Source organism: Gorilla gorilla, chromosome 2 (genome assembly GCF_029281585.2).
Source record: "Gorilla gorilla gorilla isolate KB3781 chromosome 2, NHGRI_mGorGor1-v2.1_pri, whole genome shotgun sequence".
Taxonomy (NCBI): Eukaryota; Metazoa; Chordata; class Mammalia; order Primates; family Hominidae; genus Gorilla; species Gorilla gorilla.
In genome coordinates this window covers 45,609,232-45,628,705 of record NC_086017.1, presented here as the reverse complement: position 1 = coordinate 45,628,705, position 19,474 = coordinate 45,609,232, and the positions used below count along the sequence as shown (strand labels likewise).

General features: G+C 36.3%; 1 protein-coding gene across 43 annotated transcripts in view; it reads right to left on the bottom strand.

Moving 5' to 3' along the window:
• ARPP21 (cAMP regulated phosphoprotein 21) overlaps nt 1-19,474 on the bottom strand; it is a 155,924-nt gene that overhangs the window by 59,378 nt on the left and 77,072 nt on the right. For 10 of the 43 annotated variants that reach the window (XM_019024324.4, XM_019024320.4, XM_019024322.4 and 7 more), the window contains 4 exons: nt 19,312-19,349; nt 17,430-17,489; nt 12,951-13,183; nt 5,271-5,504 (listed from right to left, as the gene is read on the bottom strand). In XM_019024324.4, the coding sequence (XP_018879869.3) occupies nt 5,271-5,504; nt 12,951-13,183; nt 17,430-17,489; nt 19,312-19,349 (565 nt within the window). Of the gene's footprint in view, nt 1-5,270; nt 5,505-12,950; nt 13,184-17,429; nt 17,490-19,311; nt 19,350-19,474 lie in introns of those variants that run through there. The other 33 variants (XM_055383990.2, XM_055383974.2, XM_055383987.2 and 30 more) reach the window with 8 other exon arrangements.

The window sequence follows — 19,474 nt, the reverse complement described above, 5'->3', positions numbered from 1 at the left end:
AAATTAAGAAAGTAAAATGGAGCAAGTTGGGGAGGAAAATGCTGAGATTGTAGTAAGGCCAAACAACATGCTCACTCGTAGAGAGCAAAAGCCTTAACTTCAGCTCACTTACGAATGGCAACCAGAGGTTAGTATTTCCCATCATTACCACAAATTTTGAGTGCAAATATATTTGTGTGTTAGTAACAAGAAACTTTAAATGTTGCATATTCAGAAACATATCTAAATTCTGATCCGTTTCATAACCAACAATAATGTGCTGTGATGGGGAAGCAAATGTGCCAGAATTATATTTGCAAAACAGTGACAAAATCAACTGTTTGGTCTTGCTCTCTCTTTTTTTATGTTCTTCATTTTCCAGGCACTTGTTTTCCTATCACGTAGATGCATTTTATTGTTTTAAATGAATATTCTTTTTGAAAAATAACTTTCTTCTAGCTTCAAAACTGCAACCCATTTTTCCTCCCAAATCAGCAATTTGGAAAATGATTTTTAAAAGCTCAATATTAAAAAATGTATAAGTCCTTTTAGTGTTCTAATCTTTAGTTTTCTTGTGTTTCTATATTTGTTCTATATTTTAAAAAGACAAGATAAAATTATAAGTACTTAACTTTTGTTAAAAAATCAGAGAGACAGGCATACGACTCCATCTGGAATTATTTCAAAATAAGTCTCATGCTGTGCACACACACAGCCACACACACATACGCACATACACATGTACATGCACAATGGAAAGGAAAAAGAAAGGATTTTTACTATATTTCTGTATGGCTTTTGATTTACCCCAATGAAAACTAAGGAAGTATGAAAAACTGATCATAACTAGAATTTTAAAACATAATCCCAAAATATTCATGTGTCTTTTGATAAATTCTAGGTCCTCCATTTGAAATATGATTAATATGTTGTGGGCTAGAAGAAGGAGATGTTTCTAAATAATTGCACAGAAAAAGCACTAAGGATTTGCTTAAGTAGAGAGAGATGGCAGGTTCTTCTGGAAAGAGAAGGGAGTACAAAAAATTGATTTTTATGCTCACCAAGGAGAGATGGAAAGAACTGAGAAACATAAAAGAAGATGGATGCTAGAGAACAGAACAAAAGCAATTTCCTAAGAGACCCGGGATAGGTGACGATTGGTTTTCAATTCAGGCAATGACAGCCTCTCTATATTCCATGATTTCTACCAATCCAGATGCAATTACACTGAATACAAGCAATTAGTTTGAATGACAGCTGCCGAAGACTAAAGAGGAAAAAAGGACTGGCTGGCCCTCGGCCTAGTTAGCCTAGAGGAGGTTTTCATGTCAGAAACTGCACAAGCACGCTCAGCAGGCCTTGGCATGGGTGCTGGCATAGGTGAAGAGAGTGCAATGACAGAAATAAGCCGGGGCACTTTGAATGCAGAGCAGGAGCAGAGAAAAGGATTAAATGCAGAATGCTCATTTCTCTCCAATATATGACATTAGGTGAAACACTGCTTTACTATCCACATCAACATGCATAATGGGTAGTAGATATTATTTCAATAATAATGTAATTATTGAGCACCTGTACAGTGCCTAAGACCTTGCCATCAATTTCAGGAAAGCCAAAAAAAAAAAAAAAAGCAAATAAAAAATAAGCATGGACCCTCCTCACAAAGAAATGAACTAAAGGGCAATTCACACAAGAAGTGAAGTAATCATATGCTCTTGGTTTTGAACACCAAAGTATTTCTGAATTTACCCTTCTGTCAGGAAAGGTAATTATTTAAAAAGAGAGAGAAGGGGTGAGAGAAAGAGATTTTCTTTTCCTAGTCTTTAGAAGATGATAGTTAAATTATAAGGGAGCTACTGATTATGGATAGACAAGGATTAACTTAGACCTTGCAAAGATACATTTATAGACAGAACACAAAATTCATGATTCATTTAATAAAAAAAAGTGTAAGCAGTTTGGATTAATAGATGCTAGAAGTCCTGATAAAAATAAAAATATAGAATTATGGAAGTCCATCAGAAGCATTTGAAAGAGAACAGCTCTAAAAGGCTCCTCAAAGTGAAGTCACTGCAAATGGCATGACTTTATATAACACAGTCTTGAACTTGCACCAGATAATGGCCAAGAAAAATATCAAAATAACATATATGAACATTAACAAGTTTTTGAGGGATGCCAATGCCTGTTGGCATTTCTGGATTGCACTGAGTTGAAGTAAAATAGCCCAACAAAGCTGAGCTTTCTGCTAAAAATTTCCGAAAGGAGGCTAGGTCCAAGACAACCAGAGGAAGATCAAACCCAAGATTCCAGGCTTGCCTTGGAAGAATGAAAATGTTATACAGGGACAACTTTGAAAAACAGCCTCTGTGACACCTCACTCATCCAGATGTCTGAAAAGCAAAGAAAGAACAGGCAAGAGGTCCTAAGTTAGAAATGGACCTGTTGAAAGCTGAGTCTGAGGCCAGACAAAATTAAAAGTTATGGTTATATTGGGGAAACTGCAAGGGTATATGTGAGTAGGTTGATTTCAGTGTACCAAATATTTAGTACTTAGTAAGAGCCAAGTCAATTGTGCTGACAAAGGAAGTTTCATTTTTTTTTTCATTTAGTAGGCACATGATTGGCAGATACCTTAGTATTTTTAAATCATTACTTGTCTTATTCTTGCTTAAAACAGATGTTTTATCAATTGTAATTTTGCACATGAACCACATTCCAAATATATGACATTAGCTGAAAAACTGCTCCATTATCCATCCCACATATATAATAGGTAGTAGATATTCCTTCAATAATGATGTAATTATTGAGCACCAGTACAGTGCCTAAGAGTTTTTTATCCATTCTGGAGAAGCAACAAATAAAATAAAATAACTAAGTATGGCTCCTCTGCACAACAGCTTCTAAGTATGGTTGTAACAAGGAAATGAGCCCAAGGGCAGTTCAAATGAGAAGCAAAATAGTCATACAATCTTGGTTCCTAATACCCAAGTATTTCTGTTGTGTACTTGGCAGAAAGATACTTTAAAAAGGGTGAGAGGTGTAGTTTCTAGATTCACAGCGATGACAGAAAAAGATGAGTTCCAGCCCAGAGGAGGCAAACCTTTAGCTTCAACAGTAAAAGTCATATAAGAAATTTGATAGGTAGATACACGTACATCACACACATACATATACTAAAGATAGACCTATATATATATAACATGCATTATATATAATGCATATATGTATATACACATACATGTGCATATTTTCAATTTACAAAATAAATATATTCTAGAAAAGAGGAAACATAATTCACCTTGCATCTCATTGTATAGTATACAATATATGCATACATTTCCTTTTGGTTTAGGATATTTTAAATTTAGCATTTGTCAGATCAGAAAAATATGTATGGAGAAGCTGTTCAACAGTGTTATTAAATCGTTTTCCTTAGCTGGGATCCTTTTACAAAAGAGATATTTTGATAACAGCTCTAAACGACTCGGTCCAATGAATAAGAATTGGGACTTGGCATCAAACAACATTCTGTTTCTTTTTTCTATAAACAAGATTATAGATGATAATATACACATACACATGCACAACTATGCTATCATTACAAATAATATTCCTGCATTGTACCCTAAAAATACTCTGTTGAGCTTTTTCAAAACACTCTGTAATTTTGCTTAAAACAAACCACTCAAAACAAGTGGTTAAAATGTTCTCTTTTCTGCAAGCCCTCTATCTCAATTAAAAGTGAAAGAATTTAAGCCAACAAAGTCAGACAGTACTTTGATTAGTGCCCAAAGTAAAGAATATGATCCTGGTGTTCTTTTGATTTTCTTTATAGTGCTTACAATAATCCAGATAAAATAAAAGCAATCTAAAAATCCTCCTTAGAAATATCTAATCTGAAGCTTTCAAACAGTTTTCAATAAAATGATTATGCCTTTCTTCCCTCAAGCTTATGGCATTTTCAATATGTCTCAATCAAACACCATGACTTGGGAATGTGCCATATGTTTTATGAAAATGTGGCAATTATTCAAGTAACTATTTTACTACAGTTCTCATGTTTCTCTGAATTTCCTAATTACTAGTAGCATTACATTTGTGAGAAGATTGAGTCAGATAATTTTTATGAGATACTTATCCAGTTTTGCATTTTTGAGTTTAGCTAATTGAAGAAATAGTCTGGAATGATCTAAACCAAACTTCAGATCTCTTTCAAGACAACTCCATTTATTGCCAGTCCCTAATAAAGACATCTTAAGAAGTGACTAGTCAATGTCAAGCTTTCTAAGCCAGGGATTCTCAACCATGGTACCACCAACATTTTGTTCCGGATAATCTTCTGCTGTGGAAGTCTGTCCAAGGCCTTGGGGAATGTTTAGCAGCATTTCTGTACTCTACCTACTGGGTGCCAATAGCAGCCCTCTTCTCCCCAGGTCATAATAATCAAAATGTCTCCAGCTATTGCTGAATGGCCTTGGGGGCAGAGACAAAAATGCCCCGGGTTGAGAAGTTTCCCCTGCAAATAGGCAGATGCTCCTGAGTTCACTGGCTGATGTTAGAATCTCAGTGCCCTCAGTCTTTTGAAATCAATGTGGAAGTCAACTGACCCACTAGAAAAATGCAAAATTAAAGAACCAATGGCCATTCATCACAGAAGAAACCGTAATCATAAAATGAACAATTTTCTAAACCCCACCAAAATCAGTCTAAGCCTGACATTTCTAAAATACACAATAATTTTCTCTCTGTATTCTCTTCGCCACTGCTGTTTCTTATTCTTTTCATAGGAGCTGGCTGAAATTCTAAGGTTAAAAAGCAACTTCTAGAGTTAATGGTCACTATATGCCTCAACTGATACTTCAATTCCAGAAAGATCCTTGGATGCAAAAACACTTTTGACATAATATAAGCTAACTGGGGATTTAGACTGACAAACACAAAGTTTTAATTAGTATATCCCAACTCATCACACCATTTTCTCTCATCTTAGCTCTTAAGCATGCATGAGAGACACCATAGTAAAAGAAAAAAGACAGAAAAGTGGATGCTTCTGGAAATATCTATATCTATACATCAATATAGATATTGATATGAAGATATAAATATAGAGTTATAGATACTGCTGTAAATCTGCTCTTTCTAAACAAAAATGCTTCATAACAGTTCATGCAACTAGCTTTCCTGTTCAGGAATTTTCAGAATACTTGCTAGCAAATTCATAAGATCAAACATAAGAACAAACATCTGAAAGCCTTGTGTCCCTGATAAAGCAGGTAGTAACTCACCTGTGTGTGGATTAAGAAGGATGCTTCCAGGCGGGATGCCTGTTGCAGCTTCAAGTGGAAGGAGGATGTAGCTGGTGCTGCTGGGAGCAACCTGGCCCCCTATTCCATTCTCTGGATAAGGCACACATCCTGGAGAGCCAGCTGCCACACCTGAGACTAGGGGTGTGCTCTGGAGAGGTGGATGGGTGCGGGACAGCGATCCTGAGGAGCCTGCACTGCTGGAAGACTCCGAACCTGGCATAAGGATACGATCAACAAATCATTCAACACACAGAGATGAGAGAAAGCACCAATCTGAGTCTAAATGCTCACTTTTCTGCGACACATCATTAAAGAATTTGAGACGCATGCTGTAGCATGAGATTAACTAATGCCTCTCTCATATTTTGGCCTCATATTTTATTGAAATATTTGCTACATATTTTTCAAGTGTGTCAATTTTCTGGGAAAAGAGGAATTAAGAATGAGAACTTTCTCTCAGCCTTTTCACAAACTACTAGGGTGATAAATTGGTAAAGGGTACCCTAAAGCTCTGAACTCAGTACCTGAAAACTCCCTCCTATATCCCCAAGTAGTTAGTACCATGGAAATGTCTTACTAAGCTGAAATAATATGAATAAAATGACAGGGATTGTGGTTAAAGAGACTGCAGCTTAAGGAAGAGCCCTATGATGTGAAGTTCACGTGCGTGGTTCTGAAGTATTGGTTCTCCGACACCTATACAGCTGAAGTCTGAAGGGGCCTAGTCATAAATAATCTTTTACCTTCACGTGTGAATAGAAGACCTGGGATCATAGTGTATATGAGCAAACACATTTCAAAATCAAATAGGATTCCTTTTAAGGAGTGGCATGGTTTAGCAGAATGTGATTGAGTGTCAGGGAGACAAAGACGAATCAGGACACTGACTTTTTCTAACCATCTGACCAGAAGCAACTTCAAACCATTGAATGTTATTATTTTTGTGTGTAAAGTTGAAGCTTTAGATATTAAGGATTAAAAAAAAAAAAAGGATGGGCTGGGCACAGTGGTTCACGCCTGTAATCCCAGCACTTTGGGAGGCCAAGGCAGGTGGATCACAAGGTCAGGAGATTGAGACCAGCCTGGCCAACATGGTGAAACCCCATCTCTACTAAAAATACAAAAAATTAGCCAGGCGTGGTGGCATGTGCCTGTACTCCCAGCTACTCAGGAGGCTGACGCAGGAGAATCGTTTGAACCTGGGAGGCAGAGGTTGCAGTGAGCCGAGATTGCACCACTGCACTCCAGCCTGGGCGACAGAGCCAGACTCCGTCAAAAAAAAAAAAAAAAAAAAAAAAAGGCAAGGAATCAAATAGATGGTGGGCATTATTATTATTATTATTATTAATGTAATATATTTAAGTGTTTATGGTACTGCACTGAATTTTACATATTTGAGGAAGTCTTATCAATATAGCTAAAAGGTGGACCAAAGAGGGCTTGGCCTTATAATGACTGAGTATCCTTTAAATGACACAGGATAGTAAAATAATAGTGATGTTTATGGATTCTGAATTTTTCAAACACACAGGTAACAGGAACAGTGTGCAGAAGCCCCTAAGGTGAATCTAACAATCTCTTCTGTCCCACCATTTATGGACAAAAATAGAAACATATCCCAATATATCCATTGGGCACTCACTGGCATTTCACTACAGCAAGAGACAAGCAACCCCAGTACCCTTAACCACAGCTGTTCTGGGTACTAGGTATTAACCAGAGCAGCCAAGAGAAAACACACTAAGTAAAATTTATATTACTGCAAATTCAAACTAATAGATTACTTGCGTAATATCACAGGTTGCAAGAATGTAGTACATGAGGTTGATTAAATCATCAGCCTACACTATTGATTATGTTATTAAAAATGCATTCTTATGTATTATTAAAGTCAAAATATATAATCCATCACTAACAGTCTTTTCAAGATTCTACAATATGCCCTTAAATTAAACTGGAGTTCTTTTAAAATAAGTGATAGGAACATAACATGTAAGTGCAGAGAAGAGGGGCAATTGGAGAGCATGATAATCTTTAGAAGAATGATAATATTTATTGACAACTTAGTATGCATAAGCACTTGAATAAACACTTAAATAATTACTAATACTGCCTCTACAGATAGGAAAACTGAAGTAAAAGGAAGTTAGGTAATTCAGATCAGCTAGATATAGCTAGATAATGGCAGAGCTGGAATTTGGTCTATGCAGACTGATCTATAGTTCAAGCTTTAATCACGACCCCACGTTGCCACTTGAAATTGTACGTATGCATATACCATGGCCTGTCACAAGTGTTCTCAGTTGGGCATCTTCTCTTGCTTTCCCCATGACTTGATTATTAATAGTGATAATTTTATGTCAATTCAGGATGCTCCATCTGAGTGGTTTAGAATGCTGATGGGGCTGTGAATAAGGCATGGGGAGAAAAAATAAAAAATGTAAAAACAATATTGAAAATGCTAATAATAGTTTTGAGACTATATCACTGAAATTATGACTCTGTGGTCATATTCCCAATGCAGACTGTAGTGTGTGTTTATGGACCTGCTGTGTATAATTTGATGCTACGTTACACATTTGACACTAGAGTCAACAGCAACAACGCAAACAATTCAACAACAAAACCTCCTGTACCAAGGTATTTAATGTTATGCAAACATGATTCAGCTCATCTCCAGACTGAGGGGCTAGGCACTGAAAAAGAGTTGGGGCCAAGGGAGCACGTCCTAACTCAGATTTGAGCTATAAGCCAGTGATGGCATGAGTGTGTGTGTTAGGAGGGATGGGTTGATGCAGACAGACTGAAGTGTCACAATCCAATCCCAAGAGTAATTTAATTTTGGTTTTAGAAGGATGGCCATTAATCACTGATTTACAACATTATACCCTTCCCTTACCTGAGGGAAAAAAAGCAGCATCAATAGGAGAAATGAGAAGACAATGTAAATGATTTGATTCCACAGGTTAAAGGAAGGAAGAAAACCTAAATTTGGCTTAAATTCTCTGCACATGCAAAGATGAAAATAAAGTCAAACCTCTTCAAAAGGATGGCTCAGCAATCAACATATGGCCAGGATTTACTAACTGGCCCTTCTGATTGGCTTTGACCAGCATGTAAACATCAATCACCAAGGCCAGGGAGAGCCATATTCCACACACAGCCGGTGTTGCTAAAGTTTGTGATAAAACACAAATGCTAGTAAAAGGCAAAGGACTGGAAGATTTCAAAGATTTTTTAAAAAATGAAATTGATATTTGAGAACTTTTAAGATTTAGAATGGCTGAGAGTTAAAAGTATTTCTGGTTCCCTTTCTTCAGAGGTTTAATGATAACCATGACAAATATTTATACAGTATGCGTACGTGACAATCACTGTGCTAGTTTCTCTATAAGAACTGTCTTATCTAACTTTTACAGCAGCCTCATTTTGAAGATGAGAACTGATCTTCAGATATGTTAAATTTCCCAAAGCTCAGTTTGTGGCAGAATCCAAGCTCAAACCCAGGCAACTTGACTCCACAGATGGTTCTCTAAGCCTGCAGGTCATGTTCATCTTCTTATCATTTAAGCAAGGCACAGACGGGGGCCAGGGCCCTGACCAAGCCTGTGCCAAGTTCTAGGAGATACTAGATTAAAATTCTATGCTACTCACAGCGGAAAGCTCAGAAACTGAAGCTGAACCCTAGGGGGTAGCCACAGGGAGGAGAAAAAAGAAGACATCCAAGTGCCTAGGTGAGGGACTCAGGTGAACCCTCAAGAGAAAAACAGAAAAAAAAAAATGGGAAACATGACAAAAGATAGAAAAAGAGATCACAAGTCAAAACAAAATGAAAAACCAGGAAAGGACAGGGCAGAAGGGGAAGGACATAGGCAGATTCCCTTGGAGCAGAGGGAACATTCCCAGGGAGGAAGGATACTTCCCAGGGAGGAAGGATACTTCCCAAGGAGGAAGGATACTGGGTTTTAATTCTAGTTCTGCCACTTACTAGCTGTGTTTTCTTCAGGAAGTGACTACTTTAGACCTCAACATACCCTTTTGTAAAATATAAGGTACCAGACTAAATGGTGAGCAATGGTAAGGAAGATGACCTTAATGTTCCGCTCAGCTTGACCAAACTTTTCACTGGTTTCTTCCAGACTAGAGGCTCCTCACCTCCCTAAACTTAGAGCATTTATGCTCCTTTGAGATGTAAATCTCCTAGCCTCTTGCCACTTTTACAATCCAGGAAGCTCTCCCTTTGAAATCTAATCATCATGAAAAATAGAGCCCCTATCTCTCAATTTCTGTGGGAGGATAGGAGCCTAACTTCCACAGCACCAATTAGCAAGCACGTGGAGCCTAATCACATCACCCAATTTCCTCTATAATGTCCTCCAAAATTTTGCCACTAGCTCACCCCAGTGCTTGAAGTGTCTCCTGCTTTTCGATTCAGTGGAGCTCAGTTCTCTCTCTAAAAAGAGAGATCATAGTCTTGATCCCTGTTGCAATAATAATGAATACATTCTTTTTTGCCTGCACCATCTGGTGCAATTTTTCTTTTACAAGGACCACAAATCATAAAAGTTTTATTTCGGAATTATATAATTCAAGAAAATATTTCCAGATTCAGGGGGTCAGTGTTCAGTAGAATAACCTAAAGCTTCCAAAATTACAAGAAGGAAGAGAATATCCACGATGTGTTAGTGCAGTAATGAAGATAAAGACAAAGAAGAGGAAGTGGTAGAAACACGGGGTGTCTTGCATTGGATCAGAAAACACTCCAGGATGTAGGCAAGGAATGTGACAATAGCAGGAATAGCCTTGCATCCAGAAAACATCAAGCCAGACCACCTAAAATTATTAAAACAAAACAAAAGTACATTCTATTTCTCCAGAGCAGTTGTTTTTGAAGTGTGGTTCCCAGGCAAGGAGCATTGGCATCAACTGGGAACTTGTCGGAAATGCAAATTCTCAGGCCCCATCCCAGACCTATGGGCTCAGAAACTCTGGGGGTGGGTGTTGCAATCTGGGATTTAACCAATCCTTTGGGTGATTCTGATGGAGCTAAAGTTGAGAAACCCTGCTTTGAAGATCAAGATGGGGGAACAATAGTGACAGTATAGCTAGGCCAATGTGGTAAGAAACAGATGTCATACTCTTATTTCTCAACCACATTGCTATTAACAAGAAACAGCTGAGGTTGCCGCACAGGTGTCATTCAAGTGCTTTCGGTAAGGAGGATACAATCGCATCATCTGCCTCCAGAAATGTGTGTTGGGCATCTGGTAGGCAGCCCAGGCCTCAAGAGAATGTGCTTGTACATTCATACTTCAGTAATATGCTTCCTTCCAAAACGTAGGAAAATGTGTTTCCAATGTGGAAAAAGTCTCATTATTATCTATTTAAAGCTAGAATCTATGTAATTAGAGGAGGAGAAGAGTAACTTAAATGTCACAACTCCAGACTTGGTTTCTGAAAGGTCATAAAAAAGTTTGCAATTCCACTGTGAACAATTAGGTAAAAAACTGAAAACTTGTGCTGTTCTGAAGCTCCATGACAGCCAGACTGACAGCTTTGCTTCATAAATCCATCTTGGGAAACTGTAAGTTTGTTTTGACATCCTACCTTGATCTTCTTTAAGTTTTTATTCCCTTTCCATGCCTGCACTTTGACAAGCTTTCAAATGGAGACACTTAGATTAAAAGAAAAAAAATTCTGAAGCACTTACAATCTCTAATCATTCTTCAAAGAACATGGCATTTTAACATTTTTGAAGTGTTTTAAATGTTTCCAAAGAGCTTTGCTTTGGAAGTGATTGGGGGTTGGTGCATGAAGAATGACTATTAATTTAAAAATCTTAAGAGCTCTTTTGGTGTGCTGGAATTTTTAAGTGCAGCATTTAAAGTACTTGGTTTTCACATTTTAAGGAGATTTAAAACTATTAAACCTATCTTAGTTTACAAGAGCTCAAGTGTACTACAGTGGATTTTCTTTACTTCAGTTGCTACAATAGTGGAATATGAGAGCAATTAATTAGAGTAAGAAATCAAGAACTCACCAATTAGTGAATAAAAATTGCAGAAAGGCAGTGTGAACCCATCTGAATCTTTCCAAGAATCAGGGTGTGTATATTATGTAGTGACTGTAACTAAATGCTATTAATTTTCTCCTAATATAGGAAAACATGAGATAATTTTTAGGAGGAATTTGTCAACAACCTAATTATGTTAAACCATTAGCAAATGAACCCAGATTTTGCATGGAGGTGGGGAACCTCTTGGCCCTAACATCAGTGTAAAGGGTGATTGGGAAAATATCCACAGTCCAGGGCAGCCCATGTCTAAACTCTAGCTGGGGTTCTCCATTCTTCATCCCACTCCTGCCTCGGCCTCTCACTCACCTGTCACTTCAGGAGCCTGAATGCTCCACCCATACAATCTGACACCCAGAGCATACAACAGAATCACAACTCCCAACCACCTCCCCACCCAACCCAAGAGAATGTCAGGGAATTTGGTTTTCTAAGGCAGAACCAAAACAAAGCAAAAACAATTACATACTAAAATCACAAACTTCAGTTCATGGAGTGCTACTGAATGGTCATTTGTCACCTTCCTGAGATTTTAGGAGGTATTTTAACAGTGAACATTTGAAAATGATCAAAAACAATAGTGAATAATCTTTGGGAGACAGAAGAGCTAGAAATGGCCGACCATGAGGGCATTTTGCAGACTCATGTGAGCATCGTGGTGTATGCTTCCATCAGTTTAAAGTTGTTTCAAGTTAATGGCTCTCCTAGATCTCTCATTATCACTCACCTTCCAAAGACTGTTCATGCAAACTTGAACTACCTACCTCAGAATATCGTTATTTGCTTCACTTGGAAAAAAACATACAAGCACCTGGTAACTTGGAAACTCTAAACCTCTCTGACACTCACCTGTCTTATCTGCAAAGCAGGGGTGCAAACATTAAATAGCAGTAATAAAAATGAATAAGAACTAGAGTTTATTGGGGGTTTATAACTTGACAGACATTATTCAAGTTGCTTTGTGTATACTGACTCTTTTAGTCTTCATAATATTTCCACAATATAGGTACTATTATTATTTCTATTTATCAGATGAAGAAAACAGAGGCACAGAATGGTTAAAAACCAGGTCCAGGATCGTACTAATAGCATTCCAATGCAAGAACGAAAGCTATTAATATTATAATTATTCCTATGGCGTGTTTTTAAGGAAGAATTCATATTACTAAATTTAAAAGGAACAGCAAACTTTTGCTAGGTAGTTACTGTAATGCAGGTGCCATGGTAATCATTTTTATATAAATAATGCAATTTAAACTGCAGTTTACTGAGTAAACTTAAATAAGTAAACTTAAGTACTTAAATTAAATACATAAACACTAAGTCTACTGAGGTGGGTTTGAATAACATTATATAACCTACATTTTATAGATAAGAAAACTGAAACTTGGAGAGGTTAGTAACTTGACCTAGGCACATAACTGGAAAGAGGCAGTAACCTATTTAAATTGTACCTTCTGATTTTCAGCTATCCCTGTGATTAATATCATCATTATCAGTCAACTGAAAGTCAGAGGGAATGGTGACCATATGGCTTGGGTAGAATCCAAAAAATACCACAGGAAATAAACACATTCAGTACTAACTACCTGCTTTGGACAGCTTCCCGGTACTCCTAGTACTGGAAGTGCTGTCACCCCTGGTCAGCACCGTGATGCCCCCAAAACTCGCCGTCTTGGTCATGGCGGGCTTTAGATTGCGGTTGGAACTGTCGGAGTCTGTGCTGCTCCAGGCCCTTTGGTGGTCAGACCACTTGAGTTCATTTTCTGAGCTGCTCTGTCGACTCCCAGATGTTCTCCCTGAGCCATCTCTGTTGCCCCTGGAGTACGACCACCAGAAAGATGCACAGGGACAGGATTACCTTACATGAATGGTGTCGGTAGGCACAGAGCAAGGCTTTTCTTGGAAGGTCATCCACACAAGACCCTTCCTGCCAACCTTTTTCATTAAACCAGTTGCCTCCCAGTGTTACAAATACTTTGATGATGTATAGACAGATGACACATCACATATAACACATAGGTTACAAACAGAAAAACCAAACCTAGAAATGTTACATGATCCCTCTGTCGGTGAAGGAGAAACAACTAGAAAGACATGTCATAAAATGTAATTGTTAATTTCTCTTGCAAAGAGAATAGGGGGATAACTTCTCCTGACTCAAATCAATAATTAATTAATGTTCAGAAGTAATTGTGATCTTAAATGATTCTAAAAGTAACTCCCACCAAAGAAGACTTTTTCTCTCTCTTTAGCACAAAATAATTGTCAATGGAAAAATGTACATAGATCCAGAGAAGCTGTTAATTCATGTTCCAGCTTTATGAGATACACATCTGAAATCACCAAGGCTTTGACAGATAGGAAAGAAATCACAGAAATTACTCTATTAACCTATGGTAAGAATTTTGCCCACTGAGTTTAACCTTCATGGTCAGAGGAAAGAACCCTTTAATTATTTTCATGTAGAAAAACTTTTGAAAATAACAACAGTGTAAACACTATACACTGACACAAAACTTTCCAAGGGGAACAATGGAAATAACAAAAAAAGCTCCTCAGGTGAAAGAACACATTTGTTCAAACTTCAAATAGAAAAAAGAGTAAATGTATTGGAAGAGATCCAATAGCCAGAAGCGAAGTTTGAAGACTCTAGAGTATCTCTAAGAAATATGCAAAATTGCATGTGTTTTATAGAGAAATTTGATGAAATTTGCATTTTCATTGGTTTCCAATCTGTCTAAAGCATAACTTTGTTAATAAATTCAAAGCTTTTTCTGAAGATAAAAATAATGCATCAGTAAAATACCTTAAGGTTTTAATGGATTATAAATAAGTAAAGGGAATATAAATCTTGGTCAGTAAATATAACACCTAACTCATATTAACAATGAGACATATTTAAGCCTTGATTCAAATCTCACAGATGTGATTGGTAGTTTCATTGAAAAATATTTTAAAGACAATAATGTACTGTTGAGATGTTTGAAGTGCACTATGTGATTGAAATACTCACCGACAAAATTGTACAGACAGTACAAAGAAAATTTTAAGTGTTGCTTTAACTTTACTCACTAAACTTTTTCTTTTATTTCAGCCAAACATAAGAAGATAAATGGATCCAAGAAATAAAAATGAAATAACTGATTTGTGACAGGAACTTTGTAAAGCAAAGGGAGGAAGGGGTACAGAATATTCACAAAACAAAAAGCACTTTCGAGTGAAAGATTAGATGAAAATACTCAGTGCCCTCCATCCTCTATTAATATTTTACATTCTCTCTGTTCTCAGTACCACACGGATGGCTGGTTTTAGAAATAAGAACCACTTGATGAAAACCAAGTTGTAGGTATGAATACCAGACCTTCACCAATGACCAGGTGGCTTTACCTCTTAAACTCCTTTGACATTCAAGAAAGCCATGGGAGATAGAGCGGAGAAATAAATAGCCTTTTCAAGGGCTTGCTATTCCATTTCTGATTGTCTTCTCTTTAAATCTCCAAATTCAACTTCATTCTTCTCCCATATAATCATGAGTATGTTAAACTATGTTTTACAAAGTCTAGCAAAATCATTATTTAGCAACTGTGAATGCACCAGAAATATGACAATAATCTCATTTGCAGCTAATTTGAAATATTTATTATAGAAAAACATTGGCTTGATGATTTGGGAGTGGTGCTTAGCCTCAGAGTACAGGATGCATGAGATGGATGCTCTCCATATGGGGGTGATCCCTTGTTTCCATTACTAATTTTGCTTCAATAATCTCTTTAGCCATGAACTCTGCACCTCCATGGCAGGAATCCAGACTTTCTGTAAACGCCAGTGTGACTGGGCCTTTTGGGTAAAGAAGGTGGCCACCACTATTTCTGGGTGCAATTTAGTGTGTTGTAGTCTACACCCTTCTCCCTGGTAGAGCTATTTTTAGAGCTGTAAGAAGTTCCTTTAGACTTATGTCACATCACCTGCTCAATAAGGCAACCTAAGATTTCTTTAACTTCTCTACCTCTACCTCACTAGCTCAGATCACTGTCCTAAGCCATAATCTGTACATTTAAAAAAGAAAATTTAAGTTGCCGCTTTAGGGAGTTAGCATTAATGAGATTCAAAAATAATGTGTAACTCTAATTTATGATTCCTAGGTATTTATACATTAAAATATATTTTGTACTTCTCTATTTTATATTGCACTATCATCTTAACAGTGGTGAAGTGAGGTCCAGTATTGAATTCCAAATCTGTTTGGGTGTGGGATCATAGGCATTGTAGAAAACCACATGCACAGGTGTCTTCCCTTCTCTCCTAAGCCCAGTCTTGGTCCTCCCCTACTAGAATCCAGGAAGATGATAGTAATGGGATATCTGGTCATTGGAGCTGGCCCTCTTGTAAGTAACTAGAATTTCATTCCAAGGTAGTTATAAAGCATATATTTTAAGCTCTGTTTCTGTGCTGATTAACATAATTGAAAATATTTATTTTCCTTTATGTCTATATGTATTTTTTTTTTTTTTGCACAGGTTACTCTCCTACTGGAATCACCTACTGGAATCCAGGAAGATGATAGTAATGAGATATCTGTCATTGGAGCTGGGCCCTCTTGTAAGTAACTAGAATTTCATCCCAAGGTAGTTACAAAGGCATATATTTTAAGCTCTGCTTCTGTGCTGATTAACATAACTGAAAATATTTATTTTCCTTTATGTCTAAATGCATCTTTTTTGCACGGGCTAGGGATGATCTACATCTTGAATTGCTTTTACAATTGTGTGAATGGCTTTGTGCTAAGTTACCCTTCTGAGTTTCTGTGCTTGGTGATTTGGGTGGGTGATGAAATCCATATTTGAGATGGCTAACCTGAGTATATATAGCTCTGGCTTGGGGACAGATTTGGGATTATGTAAAACTAACTGGCCTTTAGGGGACAAGAACCCATGTTTTATCTATATCAGCCTAAACAAGCTAGGTCATAGTGTGTGAGCGCAGGACTAATGGTAAATTTTAGCTTTTCTCTGAGTTTTCAAAAGAAGCGCAACGTTATTTTCTTAAATCTTCAAGTGTGGAAAAGAAAATTAATTGTCTAATGATACATAAGGAAGACTTCATAATAAACTTAATAGTTCAATCTAGAAAAGTGAAAGAAGTCCAAAAAGAAGCTTCTGTTTTTTGTTTCAATCAAAGTGTAAGACAACAAATTAATTTTACTCATAATGAGTTCTAAAGTCCAGACTTATTGCAGAAAATGTACTTTCTCAACATTCAATTCATCTGATTTTTTTAGTATTTTCTTTCTTTTAAGTGGATAAGAGTTTTGTTGTTGTTCTTGTAGTAATTCCTGCAACGGAGGTAAATCCTAACGTTCACAAACACATTAACACATTAAATATATGTCTTGGATACTGAGTATACTTATAGTACTGTGTACACTTTTCTCTACAATGGATGTCAGATGTACATTGAATAGAGCAGTGAGAAAACGGGTATGGTCCCTCTGCTTTCATAGAGCTTCTAGTCTAGTATAGAACTTTAAAAAAATTATCATCCTTTCCCCTTATCCTACACAGATTTTAATTTAAGTTTTTCATTTTAATTGGAAGGAACCTCATATCTTTCTTCAGAAATAAAATTCACCCTTGAAAACACACTGTTTGAAATATTATAACAGATAAAATTAAAAATTAGTTACCTAAGTAGGGCTATCATTGATTTATTTTCCAGTGTTGAGAATGTATGTACAATTGCAATCTGTCAGTGAAAATTTAACTCAGTGTAATTTACTAAAGTTAATTTGGGAAAATTAAAACAGTGTGCTACCAAAGTTAGCCCCCAAAAAGCAGAAAACTGGAAGAACCCTAACGAATTGTAGACGAAGTGATAGATTTCCAGTCTCATATCTTATACTACCCAATATGACTTCCACGCTAGCTATGTAACAAGCTTTACAAAGAGATAACCAGACTTTTTTAAATGAACAGATATATTTTACACGAGTACACTAATATTTAACATTGATTCTACCACATAATCTGAAAAAAACACAGTTTAAGAAAGTAAACCATACCAACCGAAAGAGCTGTCTTTTCTTATAGGTCTCATTGCATATGTTACTGTCTTCCAAGAGCCTACTGGAAATGAAAAACATGATTTTTATGATATAAAACCTAAGGGTACTAAATGCCTTGTGTTACATGGATGTGTACTCTACTACAGCACAAATCAATCCCATACAAAGTTTTATTTATATGATGTTGAATTTTGCCATAATAAATTAATGCCCGTAGGATAGGATTAAGATCTCTACCCTAGGATTAAGACACCGATGCTAGGTAAGGGGAAAAGAAGGAAAGAGGAAGCAGAGGGAATAGAAGAGGAGAAAAGAGATTGATATAGGTATAATAGAGATTTAATTAAATACCTTAGTAGTGATTTTTTAGAGTAATATATTAAAACTATTCTTTGTATTTTGGCATAATGAAATATTGGCATTCCATAGGCAGGTATCCAAGAAATGTATTTATTTTTGGTGGTAAGTCACTTAATTAGATTTTTGGTTTCCAGGACCATCAAGACCTGTTAACCTAAAGAGAAGGCAATACATATATATGTGATCAATTATTGTAATGTTGGATATAATCCAACATAATATAAGGGACACTCAAGTGTAAATGGATAAGATTAGGGAGGAAGATAGGGAAAATCATTGGCTAGACGATGAGAGAATAAGGTTTCCCATGAATCTGAATTGTGAATGCTCACTTAATCTTTCTGGCAAAGATAGAGTATTTTTGGAATCCTTTAGAAATCACCTGCAAGATGTCAATGCTTATGGATTACTGATTTTACTGTAAATAGCAAATATTTGTCTAAATATATATGGACTTTGAAGTTTTCTGTGAATCCCTTTTATGTGTTTCTCAATTTTATCTCTTCTTTTGAAGAGGTTATTCTATTAATGGGTTTAGTCACATTACTTGAAGATTTCCAACTGCAAATATGAATGATGGAATTTTTTAAGCCAATCATCTTTAATGTCCAGTTTAAATTTCTCTGAGTACTGGCATTTAATGAAACAGTCTTCGTTTTAATCAATGGTATAGGAATACACATTAAGCAAACCCCTGAAATAAAATTAACCACCACTTTATTTATAGATACCACATTTTCAAATCAAGTTGCTCATTTTGATGCCTCTTGAATGTGATTAGTGCAGTTAATTTGGATTCCTTAATTTGCCCTGAGTATCCGCAATTAAATCAATGGGGCATTTTAATATATATGTCAATTTAGAATGATTTTTGAAGGGTATATATTAAATTTGAAAAATTTTTGCTCTTATCTCCAAGATTTTCTTTAAATTTTATAACCCATTTATTTTACAACAACTACCTCCCCCTACTAACTCCTATGCCAGGTACACTGCTAAATCTAGGCCAGTTTAGATAAGATTTTCAAGGTCAAGTCTTTTATGAAGAAAATAGATTGTTTAGAATAAAAAAAACTGAAAATATTATTCCAATTGTTACTTGTATAGCTATATATTGTAATGGGGCACAGGAAGTGGCCAATAATACCAAATACATGCATCCCTCTAGCGGACAACTAAATAAGCCAATGAAACTGCAAGTTCCTGTGATGTCTCCATATTTATTATTCTTAATGCCTGGTGAAGGTAATAGGAAGTATACCTTTGCAAGGACCAGAAATTGAGACTTTAAATAAGAAAAATTTTTACAATTCTATTTGGAATTAACTGACAGAAAATTTTTTTTCCAAATTAGATCATTTTTAGATGTGTTAAATAACATATATGTGTGTATGCATACATATATGTATCTGCTAATACATATATTCAAGCACACACATATATGGGATATATATTTATGAATACACAAGACACACGACAGACGTTGTTCCTCTAAAGACATGAAAAAGTAAATTTTATTTTACCTGTTTTCCACAAAAAGGCTTTCCTGGGAGCAAACTGACTGAAAAATAAAAAAAAAAGCATTGGATCAGAAGTTCTGGATATGCTGAGGGATCCCAAATACTTGCCTGATTTTAAAACTAATTTTCCCCTCATAGGGGAAAAGAATTAAGAAAAATAGGTACA